A 21,251-nucleotide genomic window follows, 5' to 3' on the forward strand; every position below is an offset into this window, starting at 1 on the left:
AAGAGAAGACCTACAATCAACACGCACCTGCTGTCCCCTTGTCACCTGGAGAGCAAGTCCTTAAGAGGAAGAGGCGACTCCACAAATTGGATGACCAGTGGGAGGAAGAGTCGTAAACCATCCTACCCACGAGTCATGATAACACCAAAGTGTGCCTCATTAGTAAGGATGGAGGAGAAACATCAGCAACAGTTTCGAGAGATCACTTGAAGAATTGTCCCGAGCAACTGCAACACCCTAAAGAAGACCAAGATAGCCCTCAACCCACAGAGGAAGTGGAAGAAATGGTCAGAACAGTACTCGGAGAATTTCCCCGGTCGTGGACACAAGTGAACAATGCAATTGCTGTGCCAGTCCTTACCTTTCTCCAACCAGCCCCTCAGGAAGCTGCAGACGTTCCCGAAGAGTTGGAAGAACAGTTGGCCCCAGAGGCAGAAGTTTCATCAACAGCAGACCAGGAGAATCTACCCTCTGCTAATAGCGAACCTGTTGTACCCACGGTGAGCCAAAGAATCCGTAGGAAGTTGCCCAACCTACCAGTACTACCTCATACTACCTGTAGTGCAGTTCACACTGAACCCACCACACCAGGGGTAGACACAAGGGACCAGGGTAGAGCACTGACAGATAGTGTACTCCATAGATCTACCAGAAGTACAAAAGGTCAGCCCCCTGCCCGTTGGAGAATTTAAAATGCAGAAATTTAAAGTATAAACATATAAATGTTTTATATGTGTGCATTTAACCTGTTTATCCAGTTACCCAAAAGGGATCCAGAGACTTTTAGGTTATGGACAGTGAATAACCAAAGAACTCTCCGTTGTAAATAGTTGCACTTGTAAAAGTGCCCCCTTGTGAAAGACCACTGAACAAAAACCCGTTGGAGGTGGCCGAAGACGTGGTCCAGCACTTGTATCATCAATGCCCTGTAGCCACCCCAGGGCCTCCGTAGAGGGTTTTGGACGGGTCCCTCAAATTACACCTTGCGCAGTGGAATGGACACCTGGTTGCAGATTATACTGTAACCTATCAAGGACTGTAATGCTTGTAAATATTCTAATGTACCTTGTTATTGTTACCTGTTATTTTTGCAAAAATATGTTCAGTCCCGGAGTACTGAAATTAACTAGGGGGGAATGTGCCACCCCAAGGGTTTGGTTGCCACAGTGGTATTGCTTCCCTCAAAAGAGGTAATGCCATGTCTGGAAGCAAGCAGGGGTTTCCTGGTCAGGAACACTATACATGCAACACTTTCCTGGCTCCGGCCAGCAAGGGGAGCTCCTCCCCTTGGCAACTGGATCTGGAGGTGGGGTTAGTTCAGTCTAGTGGCAGGAGTCGAGTTTAGGACACTGAAGAGAGAGGAGCTAGGGACTGGAGCTGGAGATAGCTCGTCCTAGCTGGAGCTACACAGGAACCGGACACCGGAGTCCGAGGCTGTGGGACACTTCAGGCCCAGCAGCAGATACCGCAGGGCAGGAGCTTGCAGGTCTCCTGGCCCCATCAGACGCCCGGAGGCTCAGCAGCACCGAGGGACCAGTACCGCCAAGGAGGAGCGAGGCATCCACAAGGCCCGAGCTGCCAGCCATACGGGTGAGCACAGCACGTTACACTCAGGGACGTGGGCTACAACACAGCTAAAAGCAGAATAGCCAAAGAGAATAGTGAGCACGGCAGGCCTACAACTCCACCTGGCCAGGAGGACTCTATGCTTGCTCCCAGGCTGACCGGACTCTTATCACTAGCCAGTACTCCAGTCCAGGCCTGTCTAATTGCCACCAGTAAAGACCCTGGGACTGCACTATATGGACTCTGTGGTTATTTCTGCACCGCGACACCCTGCACAACCACCATCATCCACACACACATTGCCCTGAAGCTACACTCTTCCTGTGGGGAGTTATACCACCCTTGCTGACAACCCATCAGCTTCAGAGGACTGTTCCGCAGCGGCGGCCTCATTAGCCGCACTCCACAGGTGGCGTAGTCAGACATTATAAACCTATACATAAACTACCCTTGGATTGACCACCTGGGTCACGGACCGGGTCACCGCCACGGTGACTACAACCCCCAGCATCTACAGGCCCGGCTCCGGGTACCCCACGGCCCAGGGGGCGCGTCATAATTACCTGGTGGAAGCACACTTGTGATGCCAAAGTAGTTATCTCGTGGAAACACACTTGTGATGTCATAGTAATTACCTGGTGTAAACACACTTGTGATGTAATAGTAGTTACCTGGTGGAAACACACTTGTGATGTCACAGTAATTACCTGATGGAAACACACTTTGATGTCACAGTAATTACCTGATGGAAACACAGTTTTGGATGTCATAGTAGTTACCTGATGGAAACACACTTGTGATGTCACAGTAGTTACATGATGGAAACATACTTGTGATGTCACAGTAGTTACCTGGTGGAAACACACTTGTGATGTCACAGTAATTACCTGATGGAAACACACTTGTGATGTCACAGTAATTACCTGGTGGAAACACACTTGTGATGTCATAGTAGTTACCTGATGGAAACACACTTGTGATGTCACAGTAGTTACCTGATGGAAACATACTTGTGATGTCACAGTAGTTACCTGGTGGAAACACACTTGTGATGTCACAGTAATTACCTGATGGAAACACACTTGTGATGTCATAGTAGTTACGTGGTGGAAACACACTTGTGATGTCATAGTAGTTACCTGGTGGAAACACACTTGTGATGTCATAGTAGTTACCTGATGGAAACACACTTGTGATGTCATAGTAGTTACCTGATGGAAACACACTTGTTATGTCACAGTAATTACCTGATTGAAACACACTTGTGATGTCATATTAATTACCTGACGGAAACACACTTGTGATGTCACAGTAGTTACCTGGTGGAAACACACTTGTGATGTCATAGTAATTGCCTGGTGGAAACACACTTGTGATGTCATAGTAGTTACCTGATGGAAACACACTTGCTATGTCACAGTAATTACCTGATTGAAACACACTTGTGATGTCATATTAATTACCTGACGGAAACACATTTGTGATGTCTCTGTAGTTACCTGGTGGAAACACACTTGTGATGTCATAGTAATTACCTGATGGAAACACACTTGTGATGTCACTGTAGTTACCTGGTGGAAACACACTTGTGATGTCATAGTAATTACCTGGTGGAAACACACTTGTGATGTCATAGTATTTACCTGGTGGAAACACACTTGTGATGTCATAGTAGTTACCTGATGGAAACACACTTGTGATGTCACTGTAGTTACCTGATGGAAACACACTTGTGATGTCATAGTAATTACCTGGTGGAAACACACTTGTGATGTCATAGTAATTACCTGGTGGAAACACACTTGTGATGTCATAGTATTTACCTGGTGGAAACACACTTGTGATGTCATAGTAATTATCTGATGGAAACACATTTGTGATGTCATAGTAGTTACCTGGTGGAAACACATTTATGATGTCATAGTAATTACCTGATGGAAACACAGTTTTGATGTCATAGTCGTTACCTGGTGGAAACACACTTGTGATGTCATAGTAATTACCTGGTGGAAACACACTTGTGATGTCATAGTAATTACCTGGTGGAAACACACTTGTGATGTCATAGTATTTACCTGGTGGAAACACACTTGTGATGTCATAGTAATTATCTGATGGAAACACATTTGTGATGTCATAGTAGTTACCTGGTGGAAACACATTTGTGATGTCATAGTAATTACCTGATGGAAACACACTTTGATGTCACAGTAATTACCTGATGGAAACACAGTTTTGATGTCATAGTAATTACCTGGTGGAAGCACACTTGTGATGTCATAGTAGTTACCTGATGGAAACACACTTGTGATGTCATAGTAGTTACCTGATGGAAACACACTTGTGATGTCATAGTAGTTACCTTGTGTAAACACACTTGTGATGTCATAGTAGTTACCTTGTGTAAACACACTTGTGATGTCATAGTAGTTACCTGGTGGAAACACACTTGTGATGTCATAGTAGTTACGTGGTGGAAACACACTTGTGATGGCACAATGAATCCATAAGGCTTTGCATATCTTTTGTAATCAATTTGTATTACTCCTCTGTAGCTCAAATAAAATATTAGCAACCTAAGAAAGAAAATTGTAGTTTCGTGTCTACAGCTCCTCTGCAGGCCTATGTGTGTCTATAATAACAGATTGTCCTGTATTCTATGTCATCTGACCACATGTTTAATACCTACACTCAACAGTTTAATAACGACTGGGTGTGTGCGCAGTCCGGTTTGCAGGACTATGGCCAGTACATAGAATAATTATTCTACCTATATGATCTGGAAGCCTTTGCCTTGGGCACCGAGAGCCTTTCCTCTCCTCCCTGTATGATGACGTCACTGCAGTGAACAGAGCAGCTGGGATTTCCACGGTGAGATCAGACGCTCGGCATTGGATGCAGTCCCCGGTGGGACGTCAATGCTGCAAGGAGGCGTTTTCAGTAATTGAAACTGAAACTAGTGAGAGCTGAAGCCATTGCAAACAGCCGTGAAATACTCAGGTAAGCAAAAGCTGCTTATGATATTAAGTCTAACTATACCCTAAATATTACCGAAGGGTCTACACAAGTTAAGGGGGACTGTAGAAATTCGGGCAGATCAACTCTGTATACTTGTTCCCATTGATTGCACCCTCCTTGAGTAGTATGGCTGTGTTCAGACTGGTTCTGTCCAATGAATGTCTCCATGCTACATGTCAGGTCTTAAAAAGACCATATTATAGTTATGCTTCTAGAATGATTGACTTGATTATTCTTGTTTAATCGTTACAAAAGGATAAAAGTCTAATTCATTATTGCTTTTGCAATTTGTCGAGTTTTTGGTATTTTGCACTTTTTTTTTTTTTTCCGTTTGCACCAAATTCCTTTTTTTGTATTTGTGCCTTTTTTTTTGTCTGTTTTATTTGTTTTCGCTTGTTGTTTTTTTTTTATTATTTATTTTGCCACTGTGGATGTAGTCTAAGATTTCCAGATGTTGTCATCTGATTAAACATTTGAGACTTTTTTTTTATAATTCTTGCCACATGTTTTTTTTTAAAAAAAAAACCTGCAACTTTTTGCTGTAACAAAGTTGCAAAAATGGATACAGATGGGAAAAAAATATTTTTTTACTTTTGCAAAATTCCTGAATCGCCAGCGCCGTTTTGATGAATTTAGCATGAAAACATCAGTGAATTACACAAGATAAAAAAAGGTGACTTAAAAAAATGCAAAAATAATTTTTTTTCTTACCAAAAATTAAGAAATATTATTTTAGTCTTAGGCAGCAGTAACCAGCATCTGAATAGTTTAAAAGACATTGAAATGCTGGTCAGACCCAGGGCAAATTGTATGGCTAGTAATATCCAGGTTTACACTGAATAATACGCTGATTAATACAGTGTGTTGTAAGCTAAAAAATATATAGTTGCCTTAGTGCAGGGGTATCAAACTCAAGGCTCGCAGGCTGAATCGGCCTGCTGCAACATGTTATGTGGCCCGTAATGTCAGAACACAGAAGGACCAGCTCTCCGCTTTCCCCTTATGGAGAGCCAGCCCTTCTATGTCTACTGCTTGTGCTTTTATAGAGCAGTGTGGAGGAACAGGGCTCTTAGCCCTACTACCCAGGGACAGCACTATTAGCCCTACTACCCAGGGACAGCTCTCCTAGACCTACTACCCAGGAAGAGCTCTCTCAGGCTATGTGCCCACGATGCAGAAATGAAGCAGAAAATTTCTGCAGCATTTCTGCATCTCCCTGGCAGAAAAAACGCATGCAGATTGTGCATGCGTTTTTCCTGCCAAATACATGCGGATTCACATGCGTTTCCGCATGTTGATTGACAAGCGCTTTCCAGGCGATAGCATCACTTGGAAAGTGCTTGTGACAACTAGGTCACACTATATAAATCCATGAAACTGGCATGGATTTATACAGTGTGACCGTAAAAATTAAAACAAATAAAGCTATACTCACCCCCGAGGCCCCGGCGTGTGCAGCAGCGCTCGTTCCTGTCTGGTTCCCGGCTGCCGGCATATCGCGAGACAGAGCGGTGAAGGGCCTGCGGTCACATGACTGTGACGTCACCGCTTGTCCTCAAGCGATGCCGGCATTCAGAGAAAAGCCTTCGGAAAGGTGAGTATAAACTTTAATTTTTATTTTATTCTCTTTTTACAGGTACAATGGTACCCAGGTCTGGATGAGAGTCTTCTCTCCTCCACAACTGGGTACCATCCGCACATAGAGACGCATAGAAGCCGCTTGTACAAATGTACAGTTGCGGTTTCTATGCGTCTCAATGCAAGTCAATGGCGGCGCTTCCGCAAAATTAGATGACATGCTGCGGATTTTTGTACTCAGCATAAACGCTGCGGAAAAGTCCGCAGCATGTGCATAGAACATGCGGAATCCCCTTGGGGACCATGGGGTGCGGATTACCTAGCGTTTAACAAGCTTTTACACTGCGGAAATTCCGCAGCATAAACGCTTGAAAAACGCTACGTGGGCACACAGCCTTAGCCCTACTACCCAAAAACAGCACAATTAGCCCTACTATCCAGGGACAGCTCTCTTAGCCCTACTACCCAAAAACAGCACTATTAGCCCTACTATCCAGGGACAGCTCTCTTAGCCCTACTACCCAGGGACAGCTCTCTTAGCCCTACTACCCAGGGACAGCTCTCTTAGCCCTACTACCCAGGGACAGCTCTCTTAGCCCTACTACCCAGGGACAGCTCTCTTAGCCCTACTACCCAGGGACAGCCCTCTTAGCCCTACTGCCCAGGGACAGCTCTCTTAGCCCTACTGCCCAGGGACGGCTCTCTTAGCCCTACTGCCCAGGGACGGCTCTCTTAGCCCTACTGCCCAGGGACGGCTCTCTTAGCCCTACTGCCCAGGGACGGCTCTCTTAGCCCTACTGCCCAGGGACGGCGGCTCTCTTAGCCCTACTGCCCAGGGACGGCGGCTCTCTTGGCCCTACTGCCCAGGGACGGCGGCTGTCTTGGCCCTACTGCCCAGGGACGGCGGCTGTCTTGGCCCTACTGCCCAGGGACGGCGGCTGTCTTGGCCCTACTGCCCAGGGACGGCGGCTGTCTTGGCCCTACTGCCCAGGGACGGCGGCTGTCTTGGCCCTACTGCCCAGGGACGGCGGCTGTCTTGGCCCTACTGCCCAGGGACGGCGGCTCTCTTGGCCCTACTGCCCAGGGACGGCGGCTCTCTTGGCCCTACTGCCCAGGGACGGCGGCTCTCTTGGCCCTACTGCCCAGGGACGGCGGCTCTCTTGGCCCTACTGCCCAGGGACGGCGGCTCTCTTGGCCCTACTGCCCAGGGACGGCGGCTCTCTTGGCCCTACTGCCCAGGGACGGCGGCTCTCTTGGCCCTACTGCCCAGGGACGGCGGCTCTCTTGGCCCTACTGCCCAGGGACGGCGGCTCTCTTGGCCCTACTGCCCAGGGACGGCGGCTCTCTTGGCCCTACTGCCAAGGAACAGCTCTATTAGTGTGTCACCCCAGGGGTCCGGTTTCCACAGTGGCATTGCCTCCCTCTCAAGAGGTGATGCCATGCCTGGAAGCAAGCAGGGGTCCCCTAATCAGGTTTTACTAAGCATGCAACACTTTCCTGGCTCCAGACCAGCAAGGGGAGCTCCTCCCCTTGGCAACTGGTATCTGGAGGCGGGGTTAGTTAGTCTTAGTGTGAGGAGTTGAAGTCAGGACGTCGAGGAGAGAGGAGCTGGGGACTGGAGCTGCGCGGCAGCTCACCCCAGAAGGAGCAAACGCAGAGAACCGGAGTCCGAGGCTGTGGGGCACCGAAGGCCCAGCAGCAGAAACCGGAGGGTAGGAGACTGCAGGTCTCCTGACCCCATCAGACGCCCAGAGGCTCAGCAGCACAGAGGGTCCAGCCCCGCCACGTGGGAGCGACGCACCAGCAAGGCCCGAGCTGCCTGCCATACGGGTGAGCACAGAAACGTTGCACTCAGGGACGAGGGCCAACACAAAGCTACAAGTAGCAGGGCCAAAGAGTTTAGTGGAAAGGGAAGGCCTCCAACTTCACCTGGCAAGGAGGATTCTTTACTTGCTTCCAGGCTGCCTGGACTTCCACTTCTAGCCAGTACCCTAGTCCCGGCTTGTCTAATCACCACCAGTAAAGACAAGAGTAAACTGCCATTAAGTTGTGGACTGATTATTATTGCTCCATCGACCCCTGCTCTACAATGCCCAGCACAACCTGCAACATCTACACTGCCCTGGAGCTAGCTCTTCCTGTGGAGACCCACACCATCCCTGCTGCAGTAACATCAGCTTCAGAGGACTGCTCCACAGCAGCGGCTCCCTTTAGCCGCATTCCACAGGTGGCATCACGAACTCTATGAAAACACTATAAATCCCCTATCCATAACCCCTTTTATTGACCGCCCTGGGTCACGGACCGGGTCACTGCCACTGTGACATTCCCCAGCATCTACCGGCCTGGCACCGGGTACCCCACGGCCCAGGGGGCGCGTCATTAGCCATACTACCCAGGGACAACACTCTTAGCCCTCCTACCCCTGAACAGCACTCTTAGCCCTTCTACTCAGGGACAGCTCTCTTAGCCCTACTACCAAGGAACAGCTCTCTTAGCTTTACTATCCAGGGCCAGCTCTTTAGCTCTACTACCCAGGGCCAGCTCTCTTAGCCCTACTACCCAGGGCCAGCTCTCTTAGCCCTACTACCCAGGGCCAGCTCTCTTAGCCCTACTACCCAGGGCCAGCTCTCTTAGCCCTACTACCCAGGGCCAGCTCTCTTAGCCCTACTACCCAGGGCCAGCTCTCTTAGCCCTACTACCCAGGGCCAGCTCTCTTAGCCCTACTACCCAGGGCCAGCTCTCTTAGCCCTACTACCCAGGGCCAGCTCTCTTAGCCCTACTACCCAGGGCCAGCTCTCTTAGCCCTACTACCCAGGGACAGCTCTCTTAGCCCTACTACCCAGGGCCAGCTCTCTTAGCCCTACTACCCAGGGCCAGCTCTCTTAGCCCTACTACCCAGGGCCAGCTCTCTTAGCCCTACTACCCAGGGACAGCTCTCTTAGCCCTACTACCCAGGGACAGCTCTCTTAGCCCTACTACCCAGGGACAGCTCTCTTAGCCCTACTACCCAGGGACAGCTCTCTTAGCCCTACTACCCAGGGACAGCTCTCTTAGCCCTACTACCCAGGGACAGCTCTCTTAGCCCTACTACCCAGGGACAGCTCTCTTAGCCCTACTACCCAGGGACAGCTCTCTTAGCCCTACTACCCAGGGACAGCTCTCTTAGCCCTGCTACCCAGGGACAGCTCTCTTAGCCCTGCTACCCAGGGACAGCTCTCTTAGCCCTGCTACCCAGGGACAGCTCTCTTAGCCCTGCTACCCAGGGACAGCTCTCTTAGCCCTGCTACCCAGGGACAGCTCTCTTAGCCCTGCTACCCAGGGACAGCTCTCTTAGCCCTGCTACCCAGGGACAGCTCTCTTAGCCCTGCTACCCAGGGACAGCTCTCTTAGCCCTGCTACCCAGGGACAGCTCTCTTAGCCCTGCTACCCAGGGACAGCTCTCTTAGCCCTGCTACCCAGGGACAGCTCTCTTAGCCCTGCTACCCAGGGACAGCTCTCTTAGCCCTGCTACCCAGGGACAGCTCTCTTAGCCCTGCTACCCAGGGACAGCTCTCTTAGCCCTGCTACCCAGGGACAGCTCTCTTAGCCCTGCTACCCAGGGACAGCTCTCTTAGCCCTGCTACCCAGGGACAGCTCTCTTAGCCCTGCTACCCAGGGACAGCTCTCTTAGCCCTGCTACCCAGGGACAGCTCTCTTAGCCCTGCTACCCAGGGACAGCTCTCTTAGCCCTGCTACCCAGGGACAGCTCTCTTAGCCCTGCTACCCAGGGACAGCTCTCTTAGCCCTGCTACCCAGGGACAGCTCTCTTAGCCCTGCTACCCAGGGACAGCTCTCTTAGCCCTGCTACCCAGGGACAGCTCTCTTAGCCCTGCTACCCAGGGACAGCTCTCTTAGCCCTGCTACCCAGGGACAGCTCTCTTAGCCCTGCTACCCAGGGACAGCTCTCTTAGCCCTGCTACCCAGGGACAGCTCTCTTAGCCCTGCTACCCAGGGACAGCTCTCTTAGCCCTGCTACCCAGGGACAGCTCTCTTAGCCCTGCTACCCAGGGACAGCTCTCTTAGCCCTGCTACCCAGGGACAGCTCTCTTAGCCCTGCTACCCAGGGACAGCTCTCTTAGCCCTGCTACCCAGGGACAGCTCTCTTAGCCCTGCTACCCAGGGACAGCTCTCTTAGCCCTGCTACCCAGGGACAGCTCTCTTAGCCCTGCTACCCAGGGACAGCTCTCTTAGCCCTGCTACCCAGGGACAGCTCTCTTAGCCCTGCTACCCAGGGACAGCTCTCTTAGCCCTGCTACCCAGGGACAGCTCTCTTAGCCCTGCTACCCAGGGACAGCTCTCTTAGCCCTGCTACCCAGGGACAGCTCTCTTAGCCCTGCTACCCAGGGACAGCTCTCTTAGCCCTGCTACCCAGGGACAGCTCTCTTAGCCCTGCTACCCAGGGACAGCTCTCTTAGCCCTGCTACCCAGGGACAGCTCTCTTAGCCCTGCTACCCAGGGACAGCTCTCTTAGCCCTGCTACCCAGGGACAGCTCTCTTAGCCCTGCTACCCAGGGACAGCTCTCTTAGCCCTGCTACCCAGGGACAGCTCTCTTAGCCCTGCTACCCAGGGACAGCTCTCTTAGCCCTGCTACCCAGGGACAGCTCTCTTAGCCCTGCTACCCAGGGACAGCTCTCTTAGCCCTGCTACCCAGGGACAGCTCTCTTAGCCCTGCTACCCAGGGACAGCTCTCTTAGCCCTGCTACCCAGGGACAGCTCTCTTAGCCCTGCTACCCAGGGACAGCTCTCTTAGCCCTGCTACCCAGGGACAGCTCTCTTAGCCCTGCTACCCAGGGACAGCTCTCTTAGCCCTGCTACCCAGGGACAGCTCTCTTAGCCCTGCTACCCAGGGACAGCTCTCTTAGCCCTGCTACCCAGGGACAGCTCTCTTAGCCCTGCTACCCAGGGACAGCTCTCTTAGCCCTGCTACCCAGGGACAGCTCTCTTAGCCCTGCTACCCAGGGACAGCTCTCTTAGCCCTGCTACCCAGGGACAGCTCTCTTAGCCCTGCTACCCAGGGACAGCTCTCTTAGCCCTGCTACCCAGGGACAGCTCTCTTAGCCCTGCTACCCAGGGACAGCTCTCTTAGCCCTGCTACCCAGGGACAGCTCTCTTAGCCCTGCTACCCAGGGACAGCTCTCTTAGCCCTGCTACCCAGGGACAGCTCTCTTAGCCCTGCTACCCAGGGACAGCTCTCTTAGCCCTGCTACCCAGGGACAGCTCTCTTAGCCCTGCTACCCAGGGACAGCTCTCTTAGCCCTGCTACCCAGGGACAGCTCTCTTAGCCCTGCTACCCAGGGACAGCTCTCTTAGCCCTGCTACCCAGGGACAGCTCTCTTAGCCCTGCTACCCAGGGACAGCTCTCTTAGCCCTGCTACCCAGGGACAGCTCTCTTAGCCCTGCTACCCAGGGACAGCTCTCTTAGCCCTGCTACCCAGGGACAGCTCTCTTAGCCCTGCTACCCAGGGACAGCTCTCTTAGCCCTGCTACCCAGGGACAGCTCTCTTAGCCCTGCTACCCAGGGACAGCTCTCTTAGCCCTGCTACCCAGGGACAGCTCTCTTAGCCCTGCTACCCAGGGACAGCTCTCTTAGCCCTGCTACCCAGGGACAGCTCTCTTAGCCCTGCTACCCAGGGACAGCTCTCTTAGCCCTGCTACCCAGGGACAGCTCTCTTAGCCCTGCTACCCAGGGACAGCTCTCTTAGCCCTGCTACCCAGGGACAGCTCTCTTAGCCCTGCTACCCAGGGACAGCTCTCTTAGCCCTGCTACCCAGGGACAGCTCTCTTAGCCCTGCTACCCAGGGACAGCTCTCTTAGCCCTGCTACCCAGGGACAGCTCTCTTAGCCCTGCTACCCAGGGACAGCTCTCTTAGCCCTGCTACCCAGGGACAGCTCTCTTAGCCCTGCTACCCAGGGACAGCTCTCTTAGCCCTGCTACCCAGGGACAGCTCTCTTAGCCCTGCTACCCAGGGACAGCTCTCTTAGCCCTGCTACCCAGGGACAGCTCTCTTAGCCCTGCTACCCAGGGACAGCTCTCTTAGCCCTGCTACCCAGGGACAGCTCTCTTAGCCCTGCTACCCAGGGACAGCTCTCTTAGCCCTGCTACCCAGGGACAGCTCTCTTAGCCCTGCTACCCAGGGACAGCTCTCTTAGCCCTGCTACCCAGGGACAGCTCTCTTAGCCCTGCTACCCAGGGACAGCTCTCTTAGCCCTGCTACCCAGGGACAGCTCTCTTAGCCCTGCTACCCAGGGACAGCTCTCTTAGCCCTGCTACCCAGGGACAGCTCTCTTAGCCCTGCTACCCAGGGACAGCTCTCTTAGCCCTGCTACCCAGGGACAGCTCTCTTAGCCCTGCTACCCAGGGACAGCTCTCTTAGCCCTGCTACCCAGGGACAGCTCTCTTAGCCCTGCTACCCAGGGACAGCTCTCTTAGCCCTGCTACCCAGGGACAGCTCTCTTAGCCCTGCTACCCAGGGACAGCTCTCTTAGCCCTGCTACCCAGGGACAGCTCTCTTAGCCCTGCTACCCAGGGACAGCTCTCTTAGCCCTGCTACCCAGGGACAGCTCTCTTAGCCCTGCTACCCAGGGACAGCTCTCTTAGCCCTGCTACCCAGGGACAGCTCTCTTAGCCCTGCTACCCAGGGACAGCTCTCTTAGCCCTGCTACCCAGGGACAGCTCTCTTAGCCCTGCTACCCAGGGACAGCTCTCTTAGCCCTGCTACCCAGGGACAGCTCTCTTAGCCCTGCTACCCAGGGACAGCTCTCTTAGCCCTGCTACCCAGGGACAGCTCTCTTAGCCCTGCTACCCAGGGACAGCTCTCTTAGCCCTGCTACCCAGGGACAGCTCTCTTAGCCCTGCTACCCAGGGACAGCTCTCTTAGCCCTGCTACCCAGGGACAGCTCTCTTAGCCCTGCTACCCAGGGACAGCTCTCTTAGCCCTGCTACCCAGGGACAGCTCTCTTAGCCCTGCTACCCAGGGACAGCTCTCTTAGCCCTGCTACCCAGGGACAGCTCTCTTAGCCCTGCTACCCAGGGACAGCTCTCTTAGCCCTGCTACCCAGGGACAGCTCTCTTAGCCCTGCTACCCAGGGACAGCTCTCTTAGCCCTGCTACCCAGGGACAGCTCTCTTAGCCCTGCTACCCAGGGACAGCTCTCTTAGCCCTGCTACCCAGGGACAGCTCTCTTAGCCCTGCTACCCAGGGACAGCTCTCTTAGCCCTGCTACCCAGGGACAGCTCTCTTAGCCCTGCTACCCAGGGACAGCTCTCTTAGCCCTGCTACCCAGGGACAGCTCTCTTAGCCCTGCTACCCAGGGACAGCTCTCTTAGCCCTGCTACCCAGGGACAGCTCTCTTAGCCCTGCTACCCAGGGACAGCTCTCTTAGCCCTGCTACCCAGGGACAGCTCTCTTAGCCCTGCTACCCAGGGACAGCTCTCTTAGCCCTGCTACCCAGGGACAGCTCTCTTAGCCCTGCTACCCAGGGACAGCTCTCTTAGCCCTGCTACCCAGGGACAGCTCTCTTAGCCCTGCTACCCAGGGACAGCTCTCTTAGCCCTGCTACCCAGGGACAGCTCTCTTAGCCCTGCTACCCAGGGACAGCTCTCTTAGCCCTGCTACCCAGGGACAGCTCTCTTAGCCCTGCTACCCAGGGACAGCTCTCTTAGCCCTGCTACCCAGGGACAGCTCTCTTAGCCCTGCTACCCAGGGACAGCTCTCTTAGCCCTGCTACCCAGGGACAGCTCTCTTAGCCCTGCTACCCAGGGACAGCTCTCTTAGCCCTGCTACCCAGGGACAGCTCTCTTAGCCCTGCTACCCAGGGACAGCTCTCTTAGCCCTGCTACCCAGGGACAGCTCTCTTAGCCCTGCTACCCAGGGACAGCTCTCTTAGCCCTGCTACCCAGGGACAGCTCTCTTAGCCCTGCTACCCAGGGACAGCTCTCTTAGCCCTGCTACCCAGGGACAGCTCTCTTAGCCCTGCTACCCAGGGACAGCTCTCTTAGCCCTGCTACCCAGGGACAGCTCTCTTAGCCCTGCTACCCAGGGACAGCTCTCTTAGCCCTGCTACCCAGGGACAGCTCTCTTAGCCCTGCTACCCAGGGACAGCTCTCTTAGCCCTGCTACCCAGGGACAGCTCTCTTAGCCCTGCTACCCAGGGACAGCTCTCTTAGCCCTGCTACCCAGGGACAGCTCTCTTAGCCCTGCTACCCAGGGACAGCTCTCTTAGCCCTGCTACCCAGGGACAGCTCTCTTAGCCCTGCTACCCAGGGACAGCTCTCTTAGCCCTGCTACCCAGGGACAGCTCTCTTAGCCCTGCTACCCAGGGACAGCTCTCTTAGCCCTGCTACCCAGGGACAGCTCTCTTAGCCCTGCTACCCAGGGACAGCTCTCTTAGCCCTGCTACCCAGGGACAGCTCTCTTAGCCCTGCTACCCAGGGACAGCTCTCTTAGCCCTGCTACCCAGGGACAGCTCTCTTAGCCCTGCTACCCAGGGACAGCTCTCTTAGCCCTGCTACCCAGGGACAGCTCTCTTAGCCCTGCTACCCAGGGACAGCTCTCTTAGCCCTGCTACCCAGGGACAGCTCTCTTAGCCCTGCTACCCAGGGACAGCTCTCTTAGCCCTGCTACCCAGGGACAGCTCTCTTAGCCCTGCTACCCAGGGACAGCTCTCTTAGCCCTGCTACCCAGGGACAGCTCTCTTAGCCCTGCTACCCAGGGACAGCTCTCTTAGCCCTGCTACCCAGGGACAGCTCTCTTAGCCCTGCTACCCAGGGACAGCTCTCTTAGCCCTGCTACCCAGGGACAGCTCTCTTAGCCCTGCTACCCAGGGACAGCTCTCTTAGCCCTGCTACCCAGGGACAGCTCTCTTAGCCCTGCTACCCAGGGACAGCTCTCTTAGCCCTGCTACCCAGGGACAGCTCTCTTAGCCCTGCTACCCAGGGACAGCTCTCTTAGCCCTGCTACCCAGGGACAGCTCTCTTAGCCCTGCTACCCAGGGACAGCTCTCTTAGCCCTGCTACCCAGGGACAGCTCTCTTAGCCCTGCTACCCAGGGACAGCTCTCTTAGCCCTGCTACCCAGGGACAGCTCTCTTAGCCCTGCTACCCAGGGACAGCTCTCTTAGCCCTGCTACCCAGGGACAGCTCTCTTAGCCCTGCTACCCAGGGACAGCTCTCTTAGCCCTGCTACCCAGGGACAGCTCTCTTAGCCCTGCTACCCAGGGACAGCTCTCTTAGCCCTGCTACCCAGGGACAGCTCTCTTAGCCCTGCTACCCAGGGACAGCTCTCTTAGCCCTGCTACCCAGGGACAGCTCTCTTAGCCCTGCTACCCAGGGACAGCTCTCTTAGCCCTGCTACCCAGGGACAGCTCTCTTAGCCCTGCTACCCAGGGACAGCTCTCTTAGCCCTGCTACCCAGGGACAGCTCTCTTAGCCCTGCTACCCAGGGACAGCTCTCTTAGCCCTGCTACCCAGGGACAGCTCTCTTAGCCCTGCTACCCAGGGACAGCTCTCTTAGCCCTGCTACCCAGGGACAGCTCTCTTAGCCCTGCTACCCAGGGACAGCTCTCTTAGCTCTGCTACCCAGGGACAGCTCTCTTAGCCCTGCTACCCAGGGACAGCTCTCTTAGCCCTGCTACCCAGGGACAGCTCTCTTAGCCCTGCTACCCAGGGACAGCTCTCTTGGCCCTGCTACTCAGGGACAGCTCTCTTGGCCCTGCTACTCAGGGACAGCTCTCTTGGCCCTACTACTCAGGGACAGCTCTCTTGGCCCTACTACTCAGGGACAGCTCTCTTAGCCCTACTACCAAGGAACAGCTCTCTTAGCTTTTTGCTATCCAGGACCAGCTCTTTTTTCTCTACTACCCAGGGACAATGCTCTTAGCCATATTACCCAGGGGAAGCTCTCTTAGCCCTACTACCCCAAGACAGCTTTCTTGTAGTCCTATTACACAGGGACAGTGCTCTTATTCCTATTACCAAGAGACAGCTCTCTTATAGCCCTACCACACCACCCAGGGACTGGGCTCTTAAACCTATTATCCAGGAACAGCTCTCTTACTACTATTACACAGGGACAGCGCTCTTAGCCCTACTACCCAGAGACAGCTCTTTTATAGTCCTACTACCCAGGGACAGCTGTCTTATAACCCTTGGCCAGTCCGTGCACTGCAGTCATGCTCGTACCGTGTTGCTCGGAGGTCTGCACAAGCCCTTACAATTACAAGCTGCCCTTTGAAGCCAACCATAATGCTGATGTAGCCCTCTTTAGAAATGAGTTTGACACCAGTGCCTTAGTGGAAAACATAGTGGAAAGGAAATTGAGAAAAGGGTAAGGAGGTAAGGAAAGTATCTACTGAGATTGGATATTTTTCAATTATTCACATGAAAAAAACAAGTGACAAAATATACACACTCTTTCAAGTAGACATGTAATGATTGAAGAATACAAAAATGTTAAATAAATAAAAACAAAACATTACAAATAATTATTAAATAAATTCAGAAACATGAGCAACAAAACATAACTTGTTAACCTCTTTCATGTTAGGCAGAAGAGTATCTGGAGTTTTCTAAATAGGAAAAAATATATATCAATAAAATATTCATGCTCTTTGTGAATGTAGACATGTGTCGATTGAAAACTACATTAAAGTAAAAATAAAAAATAGACTCGACTGCAAATAAGCAAAATGTAATTGGAAAAATATCTAAATAAAATAAATATTTAAATTCAGTAAAAAATAAATAGATTTAATGCTGGCCATACACTTAAGATATCTTCAGACCAATTAAGCTCTCCGGACTTCCCCATACATATGAATTCTTGTCTGGCTGAGCAAGACAACCCTTATAATTTCAGCAATCATATTATTTAAAAAAAAAAAAAAAAAATCCGAAAGTTTACATGAAGTGGCCTTCTTGATGAGAAAGACATAATCTATGCACCTCCACCACATCAGAACATTGCTGAAGTGGTGGGACACATAGACAAGGCCCTCCTCCAGGGCGCTCATAACAATGTTAGAGTGGGGTCATATTGGTACCCATAGCTGTACCCCGCAATAAGCCATAGAAGTTGTCTCTGAACAAAAATAATAGCTTTTTAAACAAAGACAATATCACCCTAGTACTATCCTCTGCATATTAAGTATTAGACCACTTTTGTTAGACTGCTGCTAAACCCATGTCATGACTAAAACAACTTTTTTAATTTTAATCCTGTGGTCTGTGGAAAAAGTGGTCCATATTATCTATTTGGAGGACAGATATTATTTCTTAAAAATCAGGCTGGTAATTCTGTCTTTCACAAACTGGAAGAATGAAAGTTGGATTTTCCAACTAGCTGCAATTAGTATCCTAGATCCCTACAGTTGTGCTGCTATTTATGCCATCTAGTGGGCTTATCACTAGGTAGCAGTAACGTAACATATCTGGCCTGAAGGGCATCTGTACAGCTTCAGGGGTTGCATATATGTTATGACTGCATTATGTATGTTCTTTTCACATTTTCAGTGTTTTCCATTGGTAATGGATCAAGTATTAAAAAAAAAAAATCTGGATCCATTACAAACATAAAAATGGATGTAAAACTATTTCATTTTTGAATGGATTCCCCTTGAAAAAAATGGACACTTTGGTCTCTGTTTTACTTCCTTTTTTGTTTTTATATGAGTTGTCTCTGAATGCTCTAAAAAGATCCATTAATGGATGACATGATGGATGACCACCCGTTTTTATCCCTTTTCAATAGACTAAAGTGTTTGCCATTCATTTTTTTTAACTAGCAGAAAACTTGTACATTCTTTGTTCCTGCTAAAAAACGGAGACATTTTACCATGCTTCAATTCCCATTCAAATTACTGGTTCCAGTACCTTTTTCCGTTTTTAACATTCCAAAAGGAATCCAAAAGTGGGGAAAAAAACTACTGGACATGTGAAAAGGGCCTTATATTTTATAGATTACTATAATATTTACCAGTTTATGGGAAATCTGGTCACTATTGTACTCTTTTAGGAGAGTTATGAATGGCAAATCTGCAAAGTTATGCAAGTATAAATTACTGCTCTTATTATTACTGCATAGCAAGATTAATATATTACTTAAAAGTCAGGAAAAACTGGAGTATATCAGCCAAAAGTCGTAATGGTGACCATAAGGTTTTACCTTAAAGGGGCAGTCAGAGGTGCCAATTTTATGCAGAGGTGTCCAACACCAAGACAGGGGAGGCAGGGATTAGTCAAGGTGTATGTAGCAGTGGTAGGATAGGAGGAGGAGGGGCCTTTCGTTGCATGTCTGTGTTGGACGGGAGGCAGGGCCCACCGGGGGATTCCCCCAACTCCCCGGTAGGCCAGTCTGAGTCTGAGTTGTCTCATAAGAGCCAAGTATTTCAGATTGCAGCCAATCTAAATATGCATCTGGACGTGCTGTCTCATTTAGTTTTCAAATACTAATTTCGTGAATAAGCCAGGTAAGAAAGCAGCTTACAAATTGTATGATTCTCTTTGGAGGACCCTACACATCTGTGTAGGACACAGAAAAGCCATTGATTTCAATGAACACAGAGTAATTCTTCATTTTTCATGTGGTGGGAAATGAAACACTCACTAAAAGGTTCTTTCCAAGATTATAGGTAATCGCTGGAGGTTCCAATAAAAAGTCTTTCTTAAAAAAAAAAAAAAAAAAAAAAAAGTTGTATCTTAATTTCCAGCTGAAAGGTTTTTCATCCATCCAACAAACTATAATACATCTTCCAATTGTCACATTGTTTGGCAGGTCATAGAAGGGTAGACCATTTTCAAGAACGTGAAGATGGGATCTCCAAAGCCTCGTATTATCCCTTGGCTCATCGAACAGATCAACAGTCAGAAATATCCTGGTCTCAAATGGATCAACAGAGAACAAACCCAGTTTCAAATTCCGTGGAAGCATGGCCTGCGGCAGGACTGCTGCGATGCTGATGTGAAAATATTTGAGGTAACTGCACGGTGATCTAGTAAAACTAGAAAATATTTTCGGCCAGCTTTTCGAGTGTTCTTCAAACTGATAGACCAACATAAAACTCGAAAATTGAGTGCAGCTCTAGCATTTTGGAAGGCACTACAAATTTGACTGGTTCAAAATGTTGGATCTGTCTGGTGCCCTGTAGGAAGTTCTCTCAATATAGGGTATTACACACATCCATGGAGAAGAACAGATAGTCTGAAGAATCTGTGACATGTCCAATTAAAATCTGTTGCCTAATAAACCGACAGGGTTATGTCATGTTTGGACGTCATAACTTATGGAAGTTTTATGACCTCTCATCTGGTTTTGTAAAGCCTAAATAGGGTGGGATATGGTGAAATATGCTACTGAGTCTAATGTGTAAATGCATGGTGGAAGAACTGGAATTGGTTAAAAGTCCATGTTAACACTCTATAGCAAAACATCATAAAAATTGGTGCAACTATTGGGGTAAGTGTTGAGGTGGATATATCTGCTATCTCCATAGGCTTGGGCTAGGGCCAGTGGAAGTTATGACCCCAAGAAGGATGAACGCAACGCAGCTGTATGGAAAAGAAATGTCCGCTCTGCCTTGAATCGAAAAAATGAAATTCGTTTGATCAAGGACAACAGCTCGGACTCTAAAGAGCCACATAAAATTTATGAGATCCTCAGAGGACATATCGCTGGTGGTAAGTTCAGCTTTCCTACTCCATGCAGTGGAGCTATATTGAATATTCCCAATTGTTAGGAGTTTCTAGTTTATATTTCATAATATGGAGACTGGGTCTAATGACTAGTAAGTGTCTCGAGCCATGGCAACTTGATGGATGAACAATCTGTAGGAAGAACGATCTTGTGCAAGTCTAGGTAGCTCCACCAGGGTCTTCTCTGATGTTATCTTGATTGTATCAAGCCATTGGGTTGCTGGCTTCCTCTTCGCCTTGTTCCTTCTATTCTTCCCACCATGATGTCCTTCTCCAGTGATTGCGGTCCTCGTATGATGTGTCCAAAGTGTCTGTCTATACGGGATCATAAAATAGTCATTCATGGGCTAAGCGATGTGTGCAGGTTGTATAATGTCATCTTTCATGTCCAACCACCCTAAACTTTAGAATTGAAGGACATGCCTAGCCAAGATGCTTGCCAGTGCATGCATATTGCATCCAGCATGTCAAAATGGAGCAAGTCCTGAATGTATATCACTACTGCCAATATTGGTGATGGCCATGATGGCGATGCCAATATGGCTTTGACTTCCGACCCTTGGTTTCTGTCTTGTTCTTAAATTCTAAAACTCTGCCACACTCCAGTAAGCCATCAGGTACCTCCAACAGTCCCAGGTAAAGTGGAGCACAGCCCACGGCTATTAACCTGTTAAATCCCGCTGTCAATCTCTGACAGCGGCATTTAACATGCGCCAGAAGGGGGTGCATCATTCCATCATTTCATGATTCTATGTGGCCATTGTCGCACCTGTGACATGATCGCTGGGCGCCGATGGGTTGTTATGACAGCTGGGGGTCATTACGAGCTAGCATGTAACTGGCGTTCATAGGAGATTGTGATTTTGACTATGTATAGCGGGGATAATGTACTGCTGTGTACAGCACAAGCGATCGGACGATTGCAGCTTCAGGTCCCCTAAGGGAACTATTAAATACAGTAAACAGTAAAAAAATAGTTTTTAAAATATGAGAAAAATTTAAAAAACACAAAAGTTCAAATCATCTTTCTTTAGCCCCCATAAAATAAAAAAATAAACACATTTGGTATCACTGTGTTTGTAAAACTTCAATCTACCAAACCATAAAATAAATTAATCCGATCTATAAACGGCATAACGAGATAAGAGATCAAAATGTCAGATTTACGATTATTTTTGTCCGCCACAACATTGTAACAAAATGCAATAAGAGGCAATCAAAATATCGTATCTACCCCAAAATGGTTTTAATAAAAATATCAGCTCAGGGCACAAATAATAAGCCCTCACCCGGCACCATAACCCAAAAACTGAAACTGTTTCGGGTCTCGGAAAATGGCTACAAAAGAAAAGTTGTTTTTT

General features: G+C 50.1%; 1 protein-coding gene across 2 annotated transcripts in view; it reads left to right on the forward strand.

Annotated features, from left to right (window-relative positions):
• Positions 1-4,425: 4,425 nt before the first annotated feature.
• Positions 4,426-21,251, forward strand: part of LOC141172115 (interferon regulatory factor 3-like) — a 46,779-nt gene continuing 29,953 nt past the window's right edge. For both annotated transcript variants that reach the window (XM_073655971.1, XM_073655972.1), the window contains exons 1-3: positions 4,426-4,566; positions 18,974-19,174; positions 19,692-19,875. In XM_073655971.1, coding sequence (XP_073512072.1) covers positions 19,010-19,174; positions 19,692-19,875 — 349 coding nt within the window. In that variant the 5' untranslated portion in view covers positions 4,426-4,566; positions 18,974-19,009. The remainder of the gene's footprint in view (positions 4,567-18,973; positions 19,175-19,691; positions 19,876-21,251) is intronic.

This window comes from Phyllobates terribilis, unplaced genomic scaffold, assembly GCF_046119375.1.
Source record: "Phyllobates terribilis strain yellow unplaced genomic scaffold, ASM4611937v1 Scaffold_12__6_contigs__length_324123572, whole genome shotgun sequence".
Classification (NCBI taxonomy): Eukaryota; Metazoa; Chordata; class Amphibia; order Anura; family Dendrobatidae; genus Phyllobates; species Phyllobates terribilis.